A 22,404-nucleotide genomic window follows, 5' to 3' on the forward strand; every position below is an offset into this window, starting at 1 on the left:
TTACTTTATATACCACTAAGTTTAAAGTTTTAGAATTCAGGAAAAACTTATTTACTTGATGTAATTTTAACATCTAATGTAATACAAGCAGATATAAATGTTCAAGTAGTATTAAAAGAGAAAAGTTACTGTATGGGGTAGTACAATTTCTTCAAAGCACCCAACTCTCCTATTTTATGACAGCAAAAATACTGAACATCTTTATGTACGCTCTTTGCTGTGTTGCATTGCTCCAGATTGATCCTCCAGCTGCTCTGATCTTGCTGCCTTTGGTTTGCTATGGAGCCATGTTTGAATGCTGGGCGCACTCTCCCATTAGTGACACAAAGCAGAGTAGCAGGAAAAAAATCTTGCAAAACAGGGAGGAGTGCCGAGCATAAAGATATTTTAAACAAACATTATTGCACTTTCTCCCCCCCACCACTTTTTCAACCCCCACCCACATTTTCCTTCCCATTTAAGGATCAGTGTGTGCTTTGAATCCATTTTATTGTTTCAGAGTGCACTTATGCCAGCAAAGTTAATATTTAAAGCTGACGATGGAGGCAAATACCCTGTTATATTCAAACATGGCGATGATCTGCGACAGGATCAACTTATTCTCCAGATCATCTCACTTATGGACAAGGTAAGAAACATTAAATGCAATATTTCACTAATAAAAGCCTTGCAGGACCTATTATTTTTTATGCTTGCATGTAAATATATTGGAAAATATGAGGATAATTTGCCTTAGTAAATTAATATGGTTTGCATTATCAGAATTTAATAGGTAACATGTCGTCCACCAATATCTCACTTGATGCAGATAATCAAAACCAAGAACACCTCTACACACCATAATCAATTGATAAGATTAACGAGTGTGGAGTCAGGGGCCAAATGGCAGAACAGATTGCTCGCTGACTTTCAGACAAAAAGCAAGAGAGTGGGAGCAAAGGGTAGTTACTCAGAGTGGGACGAGATGGGAAGTAGCATTCCACAAAAATCAACGCAGGGACCACTGCTGTTCAAAATTTACCTTAGTGATTTGGTTTTGGAATCAAAAAACACATTTTCTAAATTTGCAGATGACCCCAAATTGGCTGAGCTGGGGCGGAATTGTCAATACTGAGGAAAACTGCAACAGATTACAGGAGGACATTAATAAACTTGCATAATTGGCAAATGAAATTAAATACAGATAAATGTATTTTATAAACTTGTATGATCTTCTGTTGCAGCTGTTAAGGAAAGAAAACCTTGATTTGAAATTGACGCCCTATAAGGTCTTGGCAACCAGTACCAAGCATGGTAAAATATTTTTCCTAATTAAGAAATGTGCATATGTAAAAGAATAATTGGAATCATGTTGAGGGGAATGATCATGCCTGCCATACTGAAACGTATGAAGTCAGAACAAAACGTGTCTTTAAATGAAACTAAATTTAAATTAAGAATAATTAGCATAATTATCTTGCGTTTGGTTTTTCTTTTTAAATTTCATATATTGTGTGCTTATTTCTGTGTAATACTTTGATATAATCGATTGTATATTAAAAACTATTTGGCGCTCAGTATTCCATTGCAAAGTATATTGAAAACTCTCATGATAATCCATTATGTACCTGTTAAAACTGCAGGTGGTGCTATAATAGGACTGTGTGCAGCAATAAATATCATGTAAAATTAGATCTGAAAATAGCTGATTTGTAATACGAAGATGTTGTTGTCTGGATACATTTGTATACCAAAGCAATTGGTTGTCCTTGCAGCATGGTGACTAATGCAATCTTACTAAGTGACCAACAGAATAATTTAAAACTTGTTTTAAGCCTTAAACATTTTGAATATTCAGTCCAAGATGATGTATAGTGATTATTAAATCCTTACATTAAGTATTTACTGGTCATCTCAATCACTCTCATCTTCTGCCCCATACACAGAGAGGTAGTTTCCCCAACTTTTATTTTCACCTTGTCTTGCCCAACATATTTCTTCTCCTCTAACCCTCTTAGCCTGATTAGTCCATTTAGTTTTGAGTCTTCTGTATAACACCATGGAGCTGACTGGTATTATTTATAGTTCAATTAAGTTGCCAATTTTTGAAGCAGGGAACGAGAGTTAATTGAAACTCATATGATCTTCTGTAACCAAAGCTGAGGATTTTATTCTGGGATGCTAAATGCATCCACTTGTGGGAAGGTGCAATTTCAGCATAACAGTTTCATATCTGCAATTTCTATTCTAAATTCAGATGCAGGTACAGTTTTTAGTGGGTGCATTAATACTTACTTGATTAACCCATGGCAAACATTGGATTCTGTATCATCTTTAACAAGGTGTTAAGCACTGCCTCACTAACGGGAGCAGTTGAGAGCAATGCATATACACTTACTGATTCAAACAGCCAGGAATCTCTTACCACCCATTTGGTTTGAGCTGCTTCCCTTCACAAGGTAAAATTGTGAGCACCAGATTCCCTATCTTTAACTACAGCCCTCTGATCAGTTCCATTCCAACTTTAGGAAAATTAGAAAATGTAGATGTATAAAGGGACCTGGGTGTCCTTGTCCATAGGTCACTGAAGGCTAACATGCGGGTCCAGTAAGCTATTAGGAAGGCTAATGGAATGTTCGCCTTTATCACAAGAGGATTTGGGTACAGGAGTGACCCCACCTGGAGTACTGTGTGCAGTTTTGGTCTCTTTACCTCAAAAGATTTATTGTCATAGAGGGAGTGCAGCAAAGGTTCAGCAAACCTGTTCTGACCACAGGTACTTTGGTCATGTGGTGTTGTCCATTGATGGGTGTTTCACATTAACGATCAGTTTCTATGCCTTTAGTCAAAATCCATTGTTCACCTTAGGAGATAGATGGTGGCTACAAGCGTCGTAGGTTTTGATGGCTCTCTCTTTGTTATACGTCCAGGCTAGGGCGAAAGATTGCCTGCTGCTCCTTTGTTTCATTGATTGTAATGAGTCCACACAATGATATAAGATTTCACAAGGATGAGGAATGGGCTTTGCCCTTTAATTGTTAGAAGTTTCCAAAACTGTAGCTAATTTGCAAATAATCTGATTATAGCAGCCATGTTTTTGGTCCAGCAAAGTCATTTTTAACTAAGCAAAAGGTAAGGTTAGATTTAAACAGTTTATGATTCCTTTCATGCCTTCTGGACATGATATCATGTTTCTCTTCTTAGATGCTGACAGACCAGCGTTTTGTTTTTATTTCAGATCTCCAGCATTCACAATATTTTGCTTTTATATAATTGGAGCATAGCTGGTGATGCAGATGATTCCCCGTTATCCTTTGTGATTGGACAGTATTAAATATCATTTGATATTGGCATAACATATTTGTTAATTAATTCTAAGGTTTGAAGTAACATTTCAGTCATTGTTATCATCTAATATAAATTCATTAGCTCAAAATTTTCAGCCTGTAGTTCCACTGACATGCCATTGTTGGTGCTGCAATATCTCTGTTGAGTGTGTTTAATTATGGCACAGCCATGTTCTTTGTACAGATAATAGAAATGTCCCATGAGACTATTAACCTAGATTTCTGTCAATTTGGATCAGATTGTTTTAATAAATTGAAGTGTGTGATCTAGGTTTTAATAGGCAAGGCTGATAAAGTATGACCCTTATTAAAAGGTTATTAGCAATCCATATTGTTGGTCCTTAAGGGTCTTTGTGCCATTTTTGCACCATGTAAAATTACAGTCGTATAATCTTGATTGAGCATAGAAAGCTTTGAACATTTAGTTTTTAAAATATATTGTTTTGTGAAGTGCATTTGAATCCTGATCATTTGAAAAGCTAGTCACATTTTTATCATCCATATTCTATTTCCTTCACCATGGTCACTGCTGCAGATCCTTAACTATTAGTGTACTATTTATGCAATATTAGTTAAATTCGTTCTTCAAACTGACCCTTAGAATTTGCACTCAAAGTGGAACCACAAAGAATACTGGTGAAAAATGAAATACATCAAAGTAATTCAGCTGAGGAAACCCCCAAGCCTGGTTGTGAGGAAGACACGGAGACTAGGATGTTTTGATAGAGATTGTTAATTGCTCACCACTTTCTTCTCCACCCAGTGCCGGCTGATTTTATATACACATGCGAGGATAACTAACAAATGAATATCAATACCTGTTCACCTTTATCACCTTGAACTACTGGGTACTTGACACCCATCAACACCCTTGCATCTCTCTCTCTCTCTCTCCTTCCCCTTTAAGAAGTCCCATAAAGCAACCTTGCTGGCTAAGCTTTTAGTTACTTAATATCTCCATCTTTCACTTAGTCTCAATGTTTTTATATATTAAGCTCCCATGAAGGGCCTTGAGATTTTTACTACACTAAAGGTGCTTTATAAATGTAAGATGTTGCTTTAATTGCAGGTTTTACTCAAAAATACTAAGTGCAACAATGGAGTATTGAATGACTAAAAAAACTGTTGGATTGATGGTGACTAGGTGTAATTTTTGTGAACTACTTAAACCTGCTGTACTGCTCGTAAAATTCCAATATAGTTTGTATATGTTGCTGTGCAATGTTAATTTCTATTTCAGGAACTATGTGAGTGGGCAGCTTTAGCCATGCTACTTGTTTACACCAATCTCAGGAAGGATCTTGATACTGTTGGACAAGTGATCCATAGTGAAAGCAAAATTAGCTGGGAATTGTGAGATCCATTCTTACCCAGTTTTGTCCCAGTTAGTTATTCATACTCTGAATTGTTCCTTATCCTTTTCTATAGCCATCCCAAGCCTTGTACAATGATTGCTAACCCTAAAGATTCACCCAATGCTTGTGGCCCACTTCATTCCCAAGAACTAACAGTGGTGTTTTCTTGTTGGATTGCAAACATGCTGCTGTTGCAATGTTTCCTAAACACACACTAGGCATTCTTGCCCCTCTCTGCCCTTTTTCACATCTGCTATCCCGCTGTCCATATTCAGATAATTCAACCCCCATTATTACTATTCTATAATTCTTGCATCGTCCTGAAATTTCCTTGCAGATTTGTTCATCTACATATTTCCTATTCAATAGTGGCCTGTATATTGCACCAAGCAATTGCTGCATTTTTGTTCCGAGGCTCTAGCCAAATAGATTCTGTCCTTTGACTCCTCTCGTAAATCATCTCTCTCCAGAACTGCAATGTTTTCCTTAATCAGTACTGCCATCCTTTCAATTTCCTCCTTTCCCATCTTTTGTTAAAACCTGGTACATAGGAATATTTAATACCCGGTCCTGCTTTTCTTTGAGTCAGGTCCCTGTTGTGGCCACAACCTCCTATTTTCACATGAGTTGCACCTGCAACTCACCAATCCTATTTACAAAACTCTGCGCAATCAGATACAGGAGACTTTATTGCTTTCTCGCTTACTCTGAACCCACTTGCGATTTCCTATCCTTGTGCCATCTGTCTCTCCCAATATTCTGTGTACCTTGGTGTTGTATTCTGATATAACCTATTGTGTTCCTGCACCCCTACCAAGTCAGTTTAAATTCTCCCCAACAGCACTCATAAATTAGCCGCAATGAAATTGGTTCTGGTGTTTTTTGACACAACCCTCTGGCCTGTACAGGTCTTATTTTCCCCAGAGCTGGCCCAGTAAGAACAAAGACAACTCTACCATAGAGCAGGTGGCGCAGGGAGGTAGGCAACAGACTCGGCCGGAGAGTGCGCAAGCGGCCTCGGATGGAGAGGTGTGCCAGGTGCCTCAGACAGGACTGCTGCCATTTTGTGTGCGCGCGTGTGAGAGTGATGGGTTCAGTTATGACAGAAACAGATGGGAGGACGAGTGTGTATGTGTCCGTTTGTGTACAGTGTATACGAGGGAGAGCTGTTGAGTATGAAAGGAAGAGGCAAGAGAAATTGATCTATCCACACACTTAATATTAAATAGATTTGTGAGCAAATGAAGCAGCGTCACTCCCTCCATTGGGCTGTGGCTGTTTAGCACAGGGCTAAATCGCTGGCTTTGAATGCAGGCCAGCAGCACGGTTCGATTCCCGTAATAGCCTCCCCGAACAGGCGCCGGAATGTGGCGACTAGGGGCTTTTCACAGTAACTTCATTTGAAGCCTACTCGTGACAATAAGCGATTTTCATTTTCATTTCATTTCATTAAAATGACAATAAGGGTGTACATATAAGAAATAGAAAAAACAAACTTTAACAAAGTTGATTTTGTACTTGTGTGCAAAAACAATTGTTTTTTGTGGTTTAACAGTTCAATGTAATTAGAATATTTCTCAGTACACTTGGGAGGTCAAAAGGTTTTATTGGCTGGAAACGTTTGAGAAACCCTGAGTTAATATACTGACCTTGATTGTTAAATACCTAAACGGAGACTCTGTTGAACGGGCATGGTTAGTTTCTTTGCTATTGAATGCAGTATAGGAATATGTCTACCTTCTCTTTTTTAATTTTGCAATTATATTTTTCTCAGGCTTCATGCAGTTTATTCAGTCTGTGCCTGTTGCTGAAGTATTGGCGACAGAAGGAAGTATACAGGTAAAATAATTGACTTCACATGTAATCAGATCTTTGTTCTAAATTTAATAGCTTTTCACAGGGGCAACAGTTGAATTTCAGTTGATGGCTTCACTGTTGCCCAAAGATATATTTATTTCAATCAAGTGGCAACACTCCAGGTCTAATTTATGCAATATCTAAGTATCTTAACATCCCACAATAGCACCTTCAAATCTTCATCATTTTGAATGCCGAACACACCAATCTGGGGAAAATTGCTGCTGCAACAGATGTACCATAACTTGCCTCCATATTTCATCTTGGAAACCTTACCTGAACCTTCTGAATTTACTAAATTCCAGTCCATATAAACTGGGGCAGCTCATGTACTTGCTTGCATGTGGTGCACCCTAGTTGTTTAAATCTGGTTAGGTTTTATTTAAGTTCGTACTTTTCCCTAGAACTTTAAGTGAGATGAAGGAAATAATTTCCTTAATATATTCAGTCTTGGGCAGCACGGTGGCGCAGTGGGTTAGCCCTGCTGTCTCACGACGCCGAGGTCCCAGGTTCGATCCTGGCTCTGGGTCACTGTCTGTGTGGAGTTTGTACATTCTCCCCGTGTTTGCGTGGGTTTCGCCCCCACAACCCAAAGATGTGCAGGGTAGGTGGATTGGCCACACTAAATTGCCCCTTAATTTGAAAAAATGAATTGGGTATTCTAAATTTATATAAAAAAAAAAATATATATATATTCAGTCTTTAGGTTTGTGGATGATGAGGTTTAGAACGCTACAGAATTTTGAAACCATTTAAACTCTTGAGTTTCTATAGTTACGATAAATTATTTGACTGTCTTTGAGCACTAACGTGGCTGATAACTATTGAATGGCTTCTCTCTTTCTGCTTTATTCATAAAGAAATTAATCAATCCTAGCTCTAAATGTATTTATTCTTGCATCTACACACTGATGTGTTACCTACTCGTTTTAGTGAATTATATCGTTTGCAAAGTGCGGCATAGAACATAGAACATAGAACGATACAGCGCAGTACAGGCCCTTCGGCCCTCGATGTTGCACCGACATGGAAAAAATCTAAAGGCCATCTAACCTACACTATGCCCTTATCATCCATATGCTTATCCAATAAATTTTTAAATGCCCTCAATGTTGGCGAGTTCACTACTGTTGCAGGTAGGGCATTCCACGGCCTCACCACTCTTTGCGTAAAAAACCCACCACTGACCTCTGTCCTATATCTATTACCCCTCAATTTAAGGCTATGTTCCCTCGTGCTAGCCACCTCCATCCGTGGGAGAAGGCTCTCGCTGTCCATGTGTCTTCTTTTTTTTTCTCCTCCACACCTTCAGAAAATAGCCTAAGCTGAATGCCAGCTTTATACATAACATGGACCAAGGAATTACTGGAAAAAAAATCTTAATTACTACAAGACCGCAAGAATCAGAAGCAGGAGTTGGCCCTTTGAGCCTGTTCTGTCGTTTGATAGGATCCTGGCTGATCTGATTGAGGCCTCAACCCTTAAATTCATGATTCTCAAGGGAATCAATCTAAACTCAGCCATAAAAATATTCAAATCATCTCGCTTTCCACAGATTAATGATCTTCAAATGGATACAAGCCCAACCTGTCCAAGCTTTCCTCCTTAGATAACTCCTACATCCTGGAGCTCAGTCAGATAAACCTTCTTTGAGCTGCTTCTAATACAATTATGTATTGTAATAATACCCCAAGAAAAGAAAGATTATCCGGGGAGGGATTAGACAGCCATGGCTGACAAAGGAGGTCAGGAAATGTATCAAAGAAAAAGAGAGATCCTATAAAGTGGCCAAAAGCACTGGGAAATCAGAAGATTGGGAAGACTACAAAAACAAACAGAGGTTAACAAAGAGACAAATAAGGAAGGAGAGGATCAAATCTGAAGGCAGGCTAGCCAGTAATATAAGAAATGATAGTAAAAGTTTCTTTCAATACATAAGAAACAAACGACAGGCCAAAGTAGACATTGGGCCAATTCAAACTGATTCCGGAAGGCTAGTGATGGGAGACAAGGAAATGGCTGGAGAACTTAATAAGTACTTTGCGTCTGTCTTCACAGTGGAAGACATGAGTAATATCCCAAAAATTATAGAGGGTCAGGGGGCTGAGTTGAGTATGGTTGCCATTACAAAAGAGATGGTGCTAAAAAAGCTAAAAGGTCTTAAAATTGACAAATCTCCTGGCCCCGATGGGCTACACCCTAGAGTTCTGAGGGAGGTGGCTGAAGAAATAGCGGAAGCGTTGGTTGCGATCTTTCAAAAATCACTGGAGTCAGGGAAAGTCCCGGACGATTGGAAGATCGCTGTTGTAACCCCCTTGTTCAAGAAAGGATCAAGACAAAAGATGGAAAATTATAGGCCAATTAGCCTAACCTCGGTTGTTGGTAAAATTCTAGAATCGATCGTTAAGGATGAGATTTCTAAATTCTTGGAAGAGCAGGGTCGGATTAGAACAAGTCAACATGGATTTAGTAAGGGGAGGCCGTGCCTGACGAACCTGTTAGAATTCTTTGAGGAGGTGACAAGTAGGTTAGACCAGGGAAACCCAGTGGATGTGGTCTATCTGGATTTCCAAAAGGCCTTTGATAAGGTGCCACACAGGAGGCTGCTGAGTAAGGTAAGGGCCCATGGTGTTCGAGGTGAGCTACTGGCATGGGTTGAGGATTGGCTGTCTGACAGAAGGCAGAGAGTTGGGATAAAAGGTTCTTTTTCGGAATGGCAGCCGGTGACCAGCGGTGTCCCACAGGGTTCAGTGTTGGGGCCGCAGCTGTTCACCATATATATTAATGATCTGGATGAAGGGACTGGGGGCATTCTAGCGAAGTTTGCCGATGATACGAAGTTAGGTGGTCAGGCAGGTAGTGCTGAGGAAGTGGGGAGGCTGCAGAAGGATCTAGACAGTTTGGGAGAGTGGTGCAGGAAATGGCTGATGCAATTCAACGTGAGAAAATGTGAGGTCTTGCACTTTGGAAAAAAGAATCCAAGCATAGACTACTTTCTAAACGGTGAGAAAATTCATAATGCCAAAGTACAAAGGGATCTGGGAGTGCTAGTCGAGGATTCCCTAAAGGTAAACATGCAGGTTGAATCTGTGATTAAGAAAGCGAATGCAATGTTGTCATTTATCTCAAGAGGGTTGGAATATAAAAGCAGCGATGTGCTACTGAGCCTTTACAAGGCTCTGGTTAGGCCCCATTTGGAGTGCTGTGTCCAGTTTTTGGGCCCCACATCTCAGGAAGGACATACTGGCACTGGAGCGTGTCCAGCGGAGATTCACACGGATGATCCCTGGAATGGCGGGTCTAACATATGATGAACGGCTGAGGATCCTGGGATTGTATTCATTGGAGTTTAGAAGGTTAAGGGGAGATCTAATAGAAACTTACAAGATAATACATGGCTTAGAAAGGGTGGACGCAAAGAAACTGTTTCCGTTAGGCGAGGAGACGAGGACCCGTGGGCACAGCCTTAGAATTAGAGGGGGTAAATTCAGAACAGAAATGCGGAGACATTTCTTCAGCCAGAGAGTGGTGGGCCTGTGGAATTCATTGCCGCGGAGTGCAGTGGAGGCCGGGACGCTAAATGGCTTCAAGGCAGAGATAGATAAATTCTTGATGTCGCGAGGAATTAAGGGCTACGGGGAGAATGCTGGTCGGTGGAGTTGAAATGCCCATCAGCCATGATTGAATGGCGGAGTGGACTCGATGGGCCGAATGGCCTTACTTCCACTCCTATGTCTTATGGTCTTATGGTCCTTATGTAAGAAGAACAAAACTGTACATGGTACCCCAGATGTGGACCCACCAACATAATTTGGAACTGCAGCAAAGCTTCCTTACTTTTATATTTCTCTTGAAATAAATGACAGTTCGCCTACTGTATCTGCATGCTTATATTTTATGAATCATGAACCAGAATACCCGGATCCCTCGATACTGCAGAGTTCTGCAATCTCTCTCCATTTAAATAATATATTGTTTTACTGTTCTTCCTACCAAAGAGGGCAAGTTTACATTTTATCTCTCAATTTTTGCCGCTCACTTAACCTATCTATATCTCTTTGCGGAATCTTAGTCCTCTTTCCAAGTTACTCTCCTACTTGCAGCTGCAAAGAAAGTTAATGCAGCCGTATAGAACCTTAGTTAGGCCACACTTGGAATATACTGTTAAATTCTGGTTGTCATACTGTCAGAAGGCTTTGGAGACGGCACAGAAGAGATTTACCGGAACGTTGCCTGGTACAAAGGGCATTAGCTACAAAGGGAGGTTGAATAAACTTGGTTTGTTCTCACTGGAAGACTGAGGTTGAGAGGCGCCCTGAAAGAAGTCTACAACAGAGTGGATAGTCAAAAGCTTTTTCTCAGGGTGGAAGAGTCAATTACAAGGGGATATTGCTTTAAGATGCAAGGGGCAAAGTTTAGAGGAGTTGAGTGAGGGAAGTTTTTTGCACAGGATAGTGGGTACCTGGAACTCACTGCAGGAGGAGGTGGCGGAAGCAGGTACGATAGTGATGTTTAAGTGGGGGTCTTGACATATACATGAATGGGAATAGAGGGATACGGGCCCCAGAAGTGTAAAAGGTTTTAGGTTAGAAGGGCAGCATGGTCGGCACAGGCTTGCAGGGCCGAAGTACCTGTAGGAACTTTTCTTTGTTCTTTGTCATTGTGTCTTCAGCAAATTCTACACTCAATCATCAGGAGAGTGGGCAAAGGAATGGCAAATGGAATACAGTATGGAAATGTGTGTGGTTATGCACTTTGATAGGAAGAATAGAGGCAGAGACTATTTTCTAAATGGGGACAGGCTTCGGAAATCTAAAGCACATAGGGACTGAGGAGTCCGAGTTCAGGATGCTCTTACAGTTAACGTGCAGGTTCAGTTGGTAGTTAGAAAGGCAAATGCAACGTTAGCATTCATTTCGAGAGACCAGAATACAAGAGCAAGGATGTATTGCTAAGGCTGTATAAGGCTCTGGTCAGATCCCATTTGGAATATTCTGATCAGTTTTGGGCCCCGTATCTAAGGAAGGATGTGCTGGCCTTGGAGGGTGTCCAGCGGAGGTTCACAAGAATGATCCCAGGAATGAAGAGCTTGTAATCTAAGGAACGGTTGAGGATGCGATGGTGCTCCTATATCTTAAGGTCTTATGGTCTTATCAGCAAAGTGATGAAAAGTATTGATTAATAAGGGGATCAGGTGTTATGGGGAGAAGGCAGGAAAATGGGGATGAGAAAATATCAGCCGTGTTTGAATGGCGGAGCAGACTCGATGGGCCAAGCGGCCTGATTCTGCTCCTATATCTTATGGTCTTATTGTCAACAGCAACACATACTCATCAATAACCTGCTCAGTTTGGGTTCTGCTTGGGGTACTCTGCTCCTAACCTCATGACAGCCTCTGTCCAAATATGGTCAAAAAGAGCTGAACTCAGGGGCAGCACGGTGGCCTAGTGGTTAGCACAACCGTCTCACGGCGCTGAGGTCCCAGGTTCGATCCCGGCTCTGGGTCACTGTCCGTGTGGAGTTTGCACATTCTCCCCGTGTCTGCGTAGGTTTTGCCCCCACAACCCAAAAATGTGCAGAGTAGGTGGATTGGCCATGCTAAATTGCCCCTTAATTGGAAAAAATAATTGGGTAATCTAAATTTAAAAAAAAAAAGAGCTGAACTCCAGAGGTGAGGTGAGAGTGACTGTCCTTGATATCAAAGCAGCATTTGACCGTGTAGCATTAAGGAGCCGTAGCAAATTTGATGTCAGTGGAAATCGGGGAAACCCCTCAGCTGATCATAGTGTCTCAATATATTTTTTAAAAATTAGCAACCATATGTTTGGTTACTTAAACACTTTAAGTCTATTAAGTGAGTCAAACACTATTTCCTTCACACTAAAGTGTCAAATAATGCCATTTCTGTGTACTTTCGAAAAGTCAAAGAGTAGAAGAAAATCTTAAATTTATTTCCAAATTCACAATACATCATTGCTGTTCTGAAAACCATTTAATCAAGTTCCTAGAATGCAAGTATCATAATTTTGTCAGTATATGAAAAGCAGAAAATACATTGGGCGGGATTCTCCAGTCTCCCGACGCCAAAATCAATTCGGCAACCGGCCGGAGAATCCCCGTTTGCACTGAAATCGGGGGCGGTGCTGCTTTTGCGATGCTCCGCCACCTCAAACGGCGTACAGTATGCTGCATGGACGGCCTCAGGACGTCACCTCCGATGCTCCGCCTTCGATGCGCCAAGTTCCCGACGGCGTGGGTCACTCATGCTATTTATTTTCATGAACCCGGTGCGGTGGCTGGGGACTGAGTCCAGCGCCTCCACAGTCATATCGGAGTTCCACGGGCAGTGGGTCTTTGGCAGGGGCTGGGGGCACTGGCGGGGGGTGGGCCGGGGGTATAGAACCTCACCAAAGCGGAGTATTATTTTGCCGATCGGGTACGTGCACGGTCAGCACCATGTTGCAAGGCTCGGCAGCTGCAGGCCACTGCCGTGTGCATGTGCGACAATGGACCCGGCAATTCTCTAGCAGTATCCGCAGGTAAAGCCGGGGGCTTTACGCTGGGTGCCTGCTAGCACCCCCCCAACCCGACAGAGGATGGGTGCAGCTTTTGCACCGTTTCTTCGGGCGTAAAACGCACTGTTCCCACGCCGGCATCAGCACTTAGTCTTCAAATCGAAGAATCCAGTCCATAGGCTTTGGCAGAATTTATTTTCCATTTTAAAGTATTTATTTAGCAAATCATTGTTAAATTTTATAAATCCCTAAATGCAGTCCAAGTTAGTTTTAACAGTTGTGATTAACATACACTTGCATTTACAAATATAAGCCTGCATACCCATTGACAAAGTAATGAAATTTTTAACTGGATTTTAACTCGTAAAATTTCTTTATTAACTTCAATTATTTCTGCTATATTATATCACAAGCCATTCACATTTGGTTTGCAGGGAGTAATTTATGAGAGAAATGCATTGCTCTGCATTCTTACCTATGCTGGGAGCCAGTCTGGTCATGGGGCTGAAGCAGCTTGTTTATCTTTGCTTTTTCAATCAACTCTATGTTATTAACTGATTATGCTAACTTTGTACGAAAGAATCCAAATACTAAAATATCTTTTATAGTAATGCAGTGTGAAAAATATTTAATTTTGAGAGATAAATGAAATTAACTCTTAATCCAAAAAAGGCCATAAAATTCTTGTAACCTAATACCATCAATTGTACAATTTTTAGAACTTTTTCAGAAAACATGCACCCAATGAAAAAGGGCCCTCTGGTATCAGTGCTGAGGTTATGGACACATATGTTAAAAGCTGTGGTAAGTAAATAATATGAACAGAAAACTAATTATTCTGGTAGACTGTTACCTCAAATATGGTAATCTGTGGGAAAGGCAAATCTTTCAATCCGTACTGTTGGCTGAGTCCAAAACACAGACCTGAGCCGTAACTATAGTATAATCTATTCAATAGAATGTTGCATGGAGTCCTTTTGAAAAAAATAATAAATAAAATGTGTGTGTGTGTGTGTGTGTATATATATATAATTTGATATAACGCCATATAGAAGACGTGACAAAATGTACAATGCACACACCGCATTTAAAAAGAATGTGACAGCATGGAAAGAAAGTTGACTAAAAGCAGAAGGAAATAGTGGCTCATGAATATTTTTGTGCTCTTAAGATATAAAAAGTAACATTGCTGGGAACCGGCCTTGGGACAATTATTCTTAAGCAATTTAAACTTGACAGCAACAGCTTGTATTTATATGACTCCTTTAGCAGAATAGAACAATCCAAGGCACTTCACAGCAGCAATCTAAATTTGATACCGAGCCACACAAGGTGATATGAGGGCAGACGGCCAAAAGCTTAATCCAGGAGGTAGTTTAGAAAAGTGAGGTGGAGATGTTCGAGAGAAACTTAGGTTTAGTCCTGGGCAACTGAAATTATGACCACAAGATGGGAGTAATTAAAATCAGTGTTGCCCAAGAGCCTAAAATTAGGTGAACACAGATGTATCTGAGGATCGTTGAGCTGAAGGCAATTTCAAAGATGGGAACAGGTGCAAGCTTGAGAATGATTTGAGAACAAAGATGTGAATTTTTTAAATTAAGATGTTGTTGGAAGTATGGGATGGTGGGTAGGGGGGGGGGGGGGGTTGGGGGGGAACAGACAAGACTTATTGCAAGTAAGAACACAGGAAATAGAGTTTTGGATGATCTTTTATGGGAGATATAGAATCTACAGTACAGAAGGAGGCCATTCGGCCCATCCAGTCTGCACCAGCCGAACACCCAACATAAGTCCTCACCTCCACCCTGTCCCCGTAACCCAGTAAACCCACCTAACAGTAAGGGGCAATTTAGCATGTTCAATCCACCTAACCTGCACATCTTTGGACTGTCGGAGGAAACCGGAGCACCCGGAGGAAGGCCACGGAGATACGGAGAAAGTGTAAACTCCACGCAGGCGGTCACCTGAGGCTGGAATTGCATCCAAGATGCTGGAGCTGTGTGGCAGCAGTGCTAACCACTGTGCCACCATGCTGCCCGACAATATGGGAGGCTATCCAGGGGTACACTGTATCAGCCAAGTCTAGATATAACGCAGGCTTCAGCAGCAGATGAATTGAGAAAGTGTGAAGGAGTGATAGCGATCTTCATGATGATACACGTACGTGGTTGGAAATTCATCATGGGATCATATATCACACCAACATTGTGTGCAGTTTGATTAGCCGTAGAAAGTTGCCAGGTAGAACAAGGCATTTGACAAGGTCCCACATGGCAGACTGGTTGAAAAAAGAAGCCCATGGGATACAAGTTGGTTCCAAAGTTGACTTAGTAACAGGGAATAAAGGATAATGGTCGAAGGCTGCCCTTGCAAATGGAAAGCTGTTTTAAGTGGTGTTCTGCAGGGCTCAGTGTTTGAACTGCCGTTTGTTTTGTATATGTGTTTCTATGTATGTTAACAATTTGGACTTGAACATGGGGAGCATAATTGGGAAAAATTGGCTGTGTAGTGGGTAGTGTAAGCTGTAAAATGATATAGATAAGTTGGCAGAATGGGTGGGAAAGTGGTGGATGGAATTCAACTTGGATAAGTGTAAGGTAATGCATTTAGGGAGGTCAAACAAGAAGACGTATTGACAAGAGGTATAGAATACAAAAATAGGGACATAATGTTGGAACTGCACAAGACACTGGTGAGGCCACAACTGGAGAATTGTGTGCAGTTCTGGTCATCACATTATAGGGGAGAGGGTGGCATAGTGGTACTGTCACTGGACTAGTAATCCAGAGACACAGGATAATGCTCTGGGTCCTAGGTTCAAATCCCACCATGGCGGATGGTGAAATTTGAATTCAATAAAAAAATCTGGAATTAAATTAACGATGACTTTGAAACCATTGCCAATTGTTGTTTTTTTAAAAACCCATCTGGTTGACTGACAACCTTCAGGGAAGGAAAGCTGCTCTCCTTACCCAGCCTAGCTTACATGTGACTCCAGGTTCACACAGCAATGTGGTTGACTGAAGTGGTCCAGCAAGCCACTCCGTTCAAGCGCAATTAGGGATGGGCAACAAATACTGGCCCAGCCAGCAACGCCCACATATTAATTTTTAAAAAGTAATTGCTCTGGGGATAGTGCAGTGAAGATTTACTAAAATGTTACCAAGACTGGAGCTACGAGGAGAGATTGGACTGAGTAGTGACATGATTGAGCTGTACAAAACTGTGAGGGGTAGAGATAGAGGAGACAGGAGGAACCCATTTCCCTTGGAAGAATTCAAAAACCAGGGGCCATGGAAGTGGCAGAAGGATTAGCAGAGACATGAGGAAAAACTTTGTTATGCAGAGTGTGGTGGGTTCCTGGAATTCACTGCCTGAGTTGGTGGTGGAGATAGAAACCTTAAAAGTACCTGGATGTGCACCTTAAGTTCTGTACACTGCGGGCCTATAGACCATGTGCAGGAAGATAGGATTAGAAAGGGCACCTTAGTGTCATTGGGTTGTCATGAACAAGGTGGGCCAAATGGGCCCCTTTTGTGCTGTATCTTTTCTCTGGTTCTTTATAGTAAAGAAACAAAAGTTGTGTCCAAATGAGATGTGAGTGGCTATATAGAAACCATATGAATGCAAAATGAAAGGATAAAGAAACAAGACCAGACCTACCCAGAAAAAAAAGGAAAAAAAACACACACAACAAGTTGAAAGGAGAGGTTATAATCTAAAGATGTATGATGTTGAGTCCAGAAGGCTGTTAAGTGCCAAGTCAAAATATAAGATCCTCTTCATCAAGCATGTGTTGAGAAAAACAGAAACACTTGGAGCTTGGCCTTCCCAAGTTTTTAAAAGTGCATTGACGAGTTGATTAGCCTGCAGTTAGAATAGTGGTCTAATTTTAGATGCCTTACTGGGAGGATATAAAGTCAATGGGGAAAGTACGAAAGAGATTTCCTTGATAGCAACAAAGGAACTTCAGTCCGAAGGAAACAAGAAAGAATAAGGATATGATGAAATCTGATAGAAATGCTCAAAAGTTATGTAGGTTTGACAAGTTAATTAGTTAATTATTAGAGGGCATCAATTTGAGATCATTAAAAGAAAGAAGGCAAAGGTTATGAGATTTTCTTTTTGCAGAGAGGTTAAGTTTAAAATAGCTTACCAGAAATAATGATTGATTCAAACCTGTGAAAATGTTTAAAGGGGATGTGGCTGAATAGCATAGAATCCCTACATTGCAGAAGGAAGCCATTCGGCTCATTGAGTCTATACCAACCCTCCAAAGTAGCACCCTAACTAGGCCACTCCATGGCCCTTTCCCCATAACCCCACCTAACCTCATCTTTGGAAACGAAGGGGCAATTTAGGATGGCCAATCCACCTAACCTGCACATCTTTGGATTCTGGTAGGAAACCGGCGCACCCGGAGGAAACCAAGAATGTCTGTGGGTGCAGGGACTAGAGTAAGTGAATGGAACTAAGTGCAGAGGAAAAAAAGGAAACTAGTCTAAAAATTCTAATTGTACACTCAATGTTTGCAGAAGACTTTTAAAAATAGCTTTTCTGTAAAGTGGATCTACAACACCACAGGTTGAATAAGCCTCTAAAGTGAGAGGGTGAAATATCCAATGCTAAAGCACTTGTACACAATGATCTTTCCATGTGAGAGTTTAAAAGAAAAATGGGTTTTAATCATCCCTACGTTTTGGTAAAATGTGGTTGACCTTGGGTTACAAATGTCTTCCAGGTCTTCCCCAGATAGGGCCAGTCTCCTTGCTAATCTTCAGTACAGCAAGATGAAGACTTCGATAAACAATTTGGATAGACACAGGAGACACAAATCTGTATGTGATACATAGATACATAGAACATACAGTGCAAAAGGAGGCCATTCGGCCCATCGAGTCCGCATCGACCCACTTAAGCCCTCACTTCCAACCCACTAACCCCTCCTCACCTTTTTTTGGTTTGGACACTTAAGGGCAATTTTGCATGGCCAATTCACCTAACCTTGCACGTCTTTGGACTGTGGGAGGAAACCGGAGCACCCGGAGGAAACCCACGCAGACACAGGAAGAACGTGCAGACTCCGCCCAGACAGTAACTCAGCGGGGTATCGAACCTGGGACTGTGGCGCAGTGAAGCCACAGTGCTGGCCACGTGTGCTACCATGCTGCCCGAATCAGTGTAGGTTTGGTTTATGATGTTCCCAAATAACACTCACTTGTGTTCCTAAATATTTATCTGATATTTTAATCTGTATATTAAATAATTCATGATTATTTCAGCAGATCTACAAGTTGTAGATGCCCTTTGAAAAGTGCAATGGACCCAAAAGATTCATTTACAATTTTCATGCCTCTTCATCTGCCAGGAATATAAATCAAAAATTCAGGTGTGCACTCATACTATTGTCCTTACATTAATTTAACAGAGACAATATTCAGCCGTTTAGCACACTGGGCTAAATAGCTGGCTTGTAATGCAGAACAAGGCAGCAGCGAAGGTTCAATTCCCATACTGGCCTCCCCGAATAGGCGCCGGAATGTGGCGACTAGGGGCTTTTCACAGTAATTTCATTGAAGCCTACTTGTGACAACAAGTGATTATTATATGCTGTATAGGCAAGTGAAATTTCACATTCAGGAGTGTGAATTTATTAAATTTAAATAATGAAACCACTTATTTCCCTACTTTTGAGTCTTGTGGACCCACCCAGACACTGTCTTGCAGCAGGGTCGTCCAACAGGTGTTCATGTTGTAAACCACCCTCCTGCATTTGATGCTGAAAATCAGACCTCTATTGGCTGGGCCAGCTTTGAAGGTTGGACCTGTTTACCTTCAGTTGTGTGGAAAACTCACCTTTTGACCAAGTGGCAGTTTTTTTAAAAAAAACATTAGGAGTATGGAGGCAATAGCAAATTAAAGTAAAATGAAATTTAGAATAGGTAGGAGGACAATAATTAAAGTGAGTAGAGTAAATTCAGATGAAGCATACATATGCTAGTAATGCTATTGTATAGTGTCAAGAACATCACTGGGCAGGTTGTTGCTAAGTACTTAATATTTTATAGCCTCTAAAATTGCCTTTTATTAGATTAGGGCTTGTATTCCAGTACAATATTATATTTGAATGGACATTTTGCTGCAAAATCAGTAGAGTTTTTACTGGAATTAGCATTTGAACTAAAAATAAGTATAAACTTGGAAGATGGGAGTTTTCATTAATATGTTTTTAAATTGTAAATTTAGACTTTTAATATTTTGGTAATGTAATTTTGTTGACAGCTGGATATTGTGTGATTACATATATACTTGGAGTTGGAGACAGACATTTGGATAACCTCCTGCTGACAAAGACGGGTAAGTTTCCAACAAATGGACCATTTTTGTCACTCTAATCCAGAGCCTTTTGCATTCTTTGGAATTGTTTCAGAATCCATTTTTTTCATATTTCTGAAACATATTTCTGAAACGTACTGAATGTGATTTTGGTTGAAGGTTTGTTGATTTTTACAAATGGATTCAGTTTGAGTAAAAATTCAGTAGATGGCACTGCATATCTATTTTGTAGCTGCCTTTAGGACAACAATCAAAGTTACAGTGCAGTATATTTCCTGTTTGCCATTTTTGTATGTCTCTGAATGGCATGTTCGTACCAACTTAAAATCATCCTAAATCTTTGCATTTTTGTATCAGGTTCTTTCAATGTATTATCCTCATGGAGTGCTTGTGTTTTAACTGGGCAGAATAGTACTTCATAATCTTGAGCTGTGCAAATGTAATATTGCATTGATGGCAATTTGTTTTAATCTTCAGGACTCGTCTCCATTTTGCTAAGATATAACACTGTTAACTTTGTTTTCCTTGAGTTAACAAAATCATGTTTCTCAACAAAATTTAAGTGGTGAATTTCAGTAATTCTGCGGTCCTTTCAAGCTCTTATGGTTTTCTTTTAACATGTAACCTTAATTCCATTTTTTTCTATTTCAGAAAGGGCTAGTGCTAAAAAATATCTAATTATTTTTATTCTACTGCATTATGGAATCTCAGTTGCTCTGTAAATTAATATTCTCGAGTTGAAGTGATTGATCTCAGCCACTGCAATCCATCAGCTTTGTGCGATATGTTTGTCCGCATTTATAGTAAATTGCCTTGTATGGAACATCTACCAATGATAGTAAACTGACAGCTCTGACTTGAAATCACATGGGGCCATGTTTTCATTCAGTCCCCCTTCAAGCAAGTTTTGAAAACCACCTTATGCCAGATAATGGAAGGAGTTGGACAAATTAAAGGATTACGTTGTGTTCTTAAAACACTCCCGTTTTTTCCATCCTTACTGGTTAGCATTGCCATCAATACTCCATTTTGCATTGAGCATTGTATTCTTTTGATTAGCCCTTAGAAGTATTATATATGTTACAGCGCTTTCTTTATTCTGGCACTACTGAAGCTGGTGTATAGAGTGAAATATGGAACAATCTATTGATTGCAAATAATTCAACAATTGTATTTTCAAAATCATTGCATTTTTTTCAAAATTTCTTGTCCATGTATTTTTTCCACTTGCTCTACTTTCTTTCCAGCTGAAAAAAATAATATATTGAATAAAGCAAGTCAGTGGGTCACCAGGAGCTCAGTTGAGTGGAATGCTGACAGTTAACATTGAATTTCTTGCAACCATTTCTCTGTGTAGCTAGTGTTAAATTGGTACCCAAGGGAAATGTACTCTTGGGCAGTGCTCATTTCTAGAGGAATTTGTGCATGAGTGCTCAGAATGAGCTTATCATTCAAGATTGGCAAAAGCAGGGACTATAATGGAGAGAATACGCGCCTGTACAAAAGAAACATTAATGGGTGGGTGGTCAAATCTATACCTGATCTATGAAGTACAAACCGATTAACACTCCAGCATGACATACTTTGCATGCTGTAGGTTACTATTAATCTTTCTGCACGGTGGTAGCACTTCTTGTGTAGTTGGAGGAGAAATTGATTTCTTAAAAACAAGGGGGAGATGAAATCTGTCTAGAAAAGATAATTTTTCCATTTTTCTGAAGGGTTTGCTGAATTGAATAAGGAACAGAATTGATTGCAAGTGTTGACTATCTCAGCCTGCTAATAAATTTTGAGTCGAGAGGAAGGGGGAGCTTTTCAAGAATGTATTCACAACCATTTTGCGTGCACAATATAAGATTGTCGTACATTAATTGAATGACTAGAAATATGTTCCCCAGGAGGAAAAGGCCTCGACACCGACCAAAATGAATTTTTTCCAAAATGTTACAACATCTAAGCTTCAAATCTAGAAGAACCATTTATGCAATGTGATGTATAAATGTAAAGCATGCTTGTTTAGCATTATATTGACGATCAACTGTGCTAAAGCTTTGGTAATGATCCATTACCCTTGCCGATTTTCTTTTAACTGATGAAAATCCACTGAATTTTTAAGTGATGCTGTTTTTGAAAAAATAGATCAATAGATTAATCTGTGATTGCTTTGTTTGTGCTGTTGCAGGGAAATTGTTTCACATAGACTTTGGATATATTTTGGGTCGTGACCCTAAGCCTCTGCCACCCCCTATGAAGCTAAGTAAAGAGATGGTGGAAGGGATGGGTGGAATGCAAAGTGAACAGTATCAAGAATTTCGTAAACAGTGTTACACTGCTTTTCTGCACCTGAGAAGGTATTGCATGTCTCTCTTTCCATTTCATTGTCAATTTTTAAGCTGATCTTTTTCCAGCAAAAGCCTTTGCAGTTATAGAATATCCTCGTTTGCAAATGTAGCACAGTCTAGCTTCAAGTGGAAGTAATTTAAATCAAAATGAAAAGCAAAGGGTTTCATTGACAGAACACTTTTCACCCCCCCCCCCCCCCCCCCCAACCGAGTGACATCCCAAATGTGCTTCACAATTAGTTAAGTACATTTGAAGTGCCACGGTAAAAGTGGCAGCCATTTTGCACAGAGTCGTGTCCCACAAATAGTAGTGAATTAACTTGAGATAAGTGGATCAGTTATGTCCAACTTTAGAGGGAATATGGCTCCACCAGTGCAGCAGTTTCCCAGTATTGTATTAAAGTGTCATCCTAGATCATGTGCATGAACCCATGAGCTTTTGAGGCTATCACTGAATTGGGATAACACTTGTCTATTAATTAAACTTTCTTTTTTTTAAATAAATTTAGAGTATCCAATTTAGTGTGTCAAATCCACCTGCCCTGTACATCTTTGGGTTGTGAGGGTGAAACCCACACAGACATGGGGAGAATGTGCAACCTCCACACAGACAGTGACCCAGGGCCGGGTTCGAACCCGAGTCCTCGGCGCCATGAGGCAGCAGTGCTAA

General features: G+C 40.5%; 1 protein-coding gene across 1 annotated transcript in view; it reads left to right on the plus strand.

Moving 5' to 3' along the window:
- pik3c3 (phosphatidylinositol 3-kinase, catalytic subunit type 3) overlaps positions 1-22,404 on the plus strand; it is a 130,565-nt gene that overhangs the window by 92,528 nt on the left and 15,633 nt on the right. The window contains exons 17-22 of the mRNA XM_038790774.1: positions 500-628; positions 1,224-1,293; positions 6,456-6,520; positions 13,773-13,857; positions 19,339-19,413; positions 21,575-21,743. Of these exons, the coding sequence (XP_038646702.1) occupies positions 500-628; positions 1,224-1,293; positions 6,456-6,520; positions 13,773-13,857; positions 19,339-19,413; positions 21,575-21,743 (593 nt within the window). The remainder of the gene's footprint in view (positions 1-499; positions 629-1,223; positions 1,294-6,455; positions 6,521-13,772; positions 13,858-19,338; positions 19,414-21,574; positions 21,744-22,404) is intronic.

Source organism: Scyliorhinus canicula, chromosome 3 (genome assembly GCF_902713615.1).
Source record: "Scyliorhinus canicula chromosome 3, sScyCan1.1, whole genome shotgun sequence".
Lineage (NCBI taxonomy): Eukaryota > Metazoa > Chordata > Chondrichthyes > Carcharhiniformes > Scyliorhinidae > Scyliorhinus > Scyliorhinus canicula.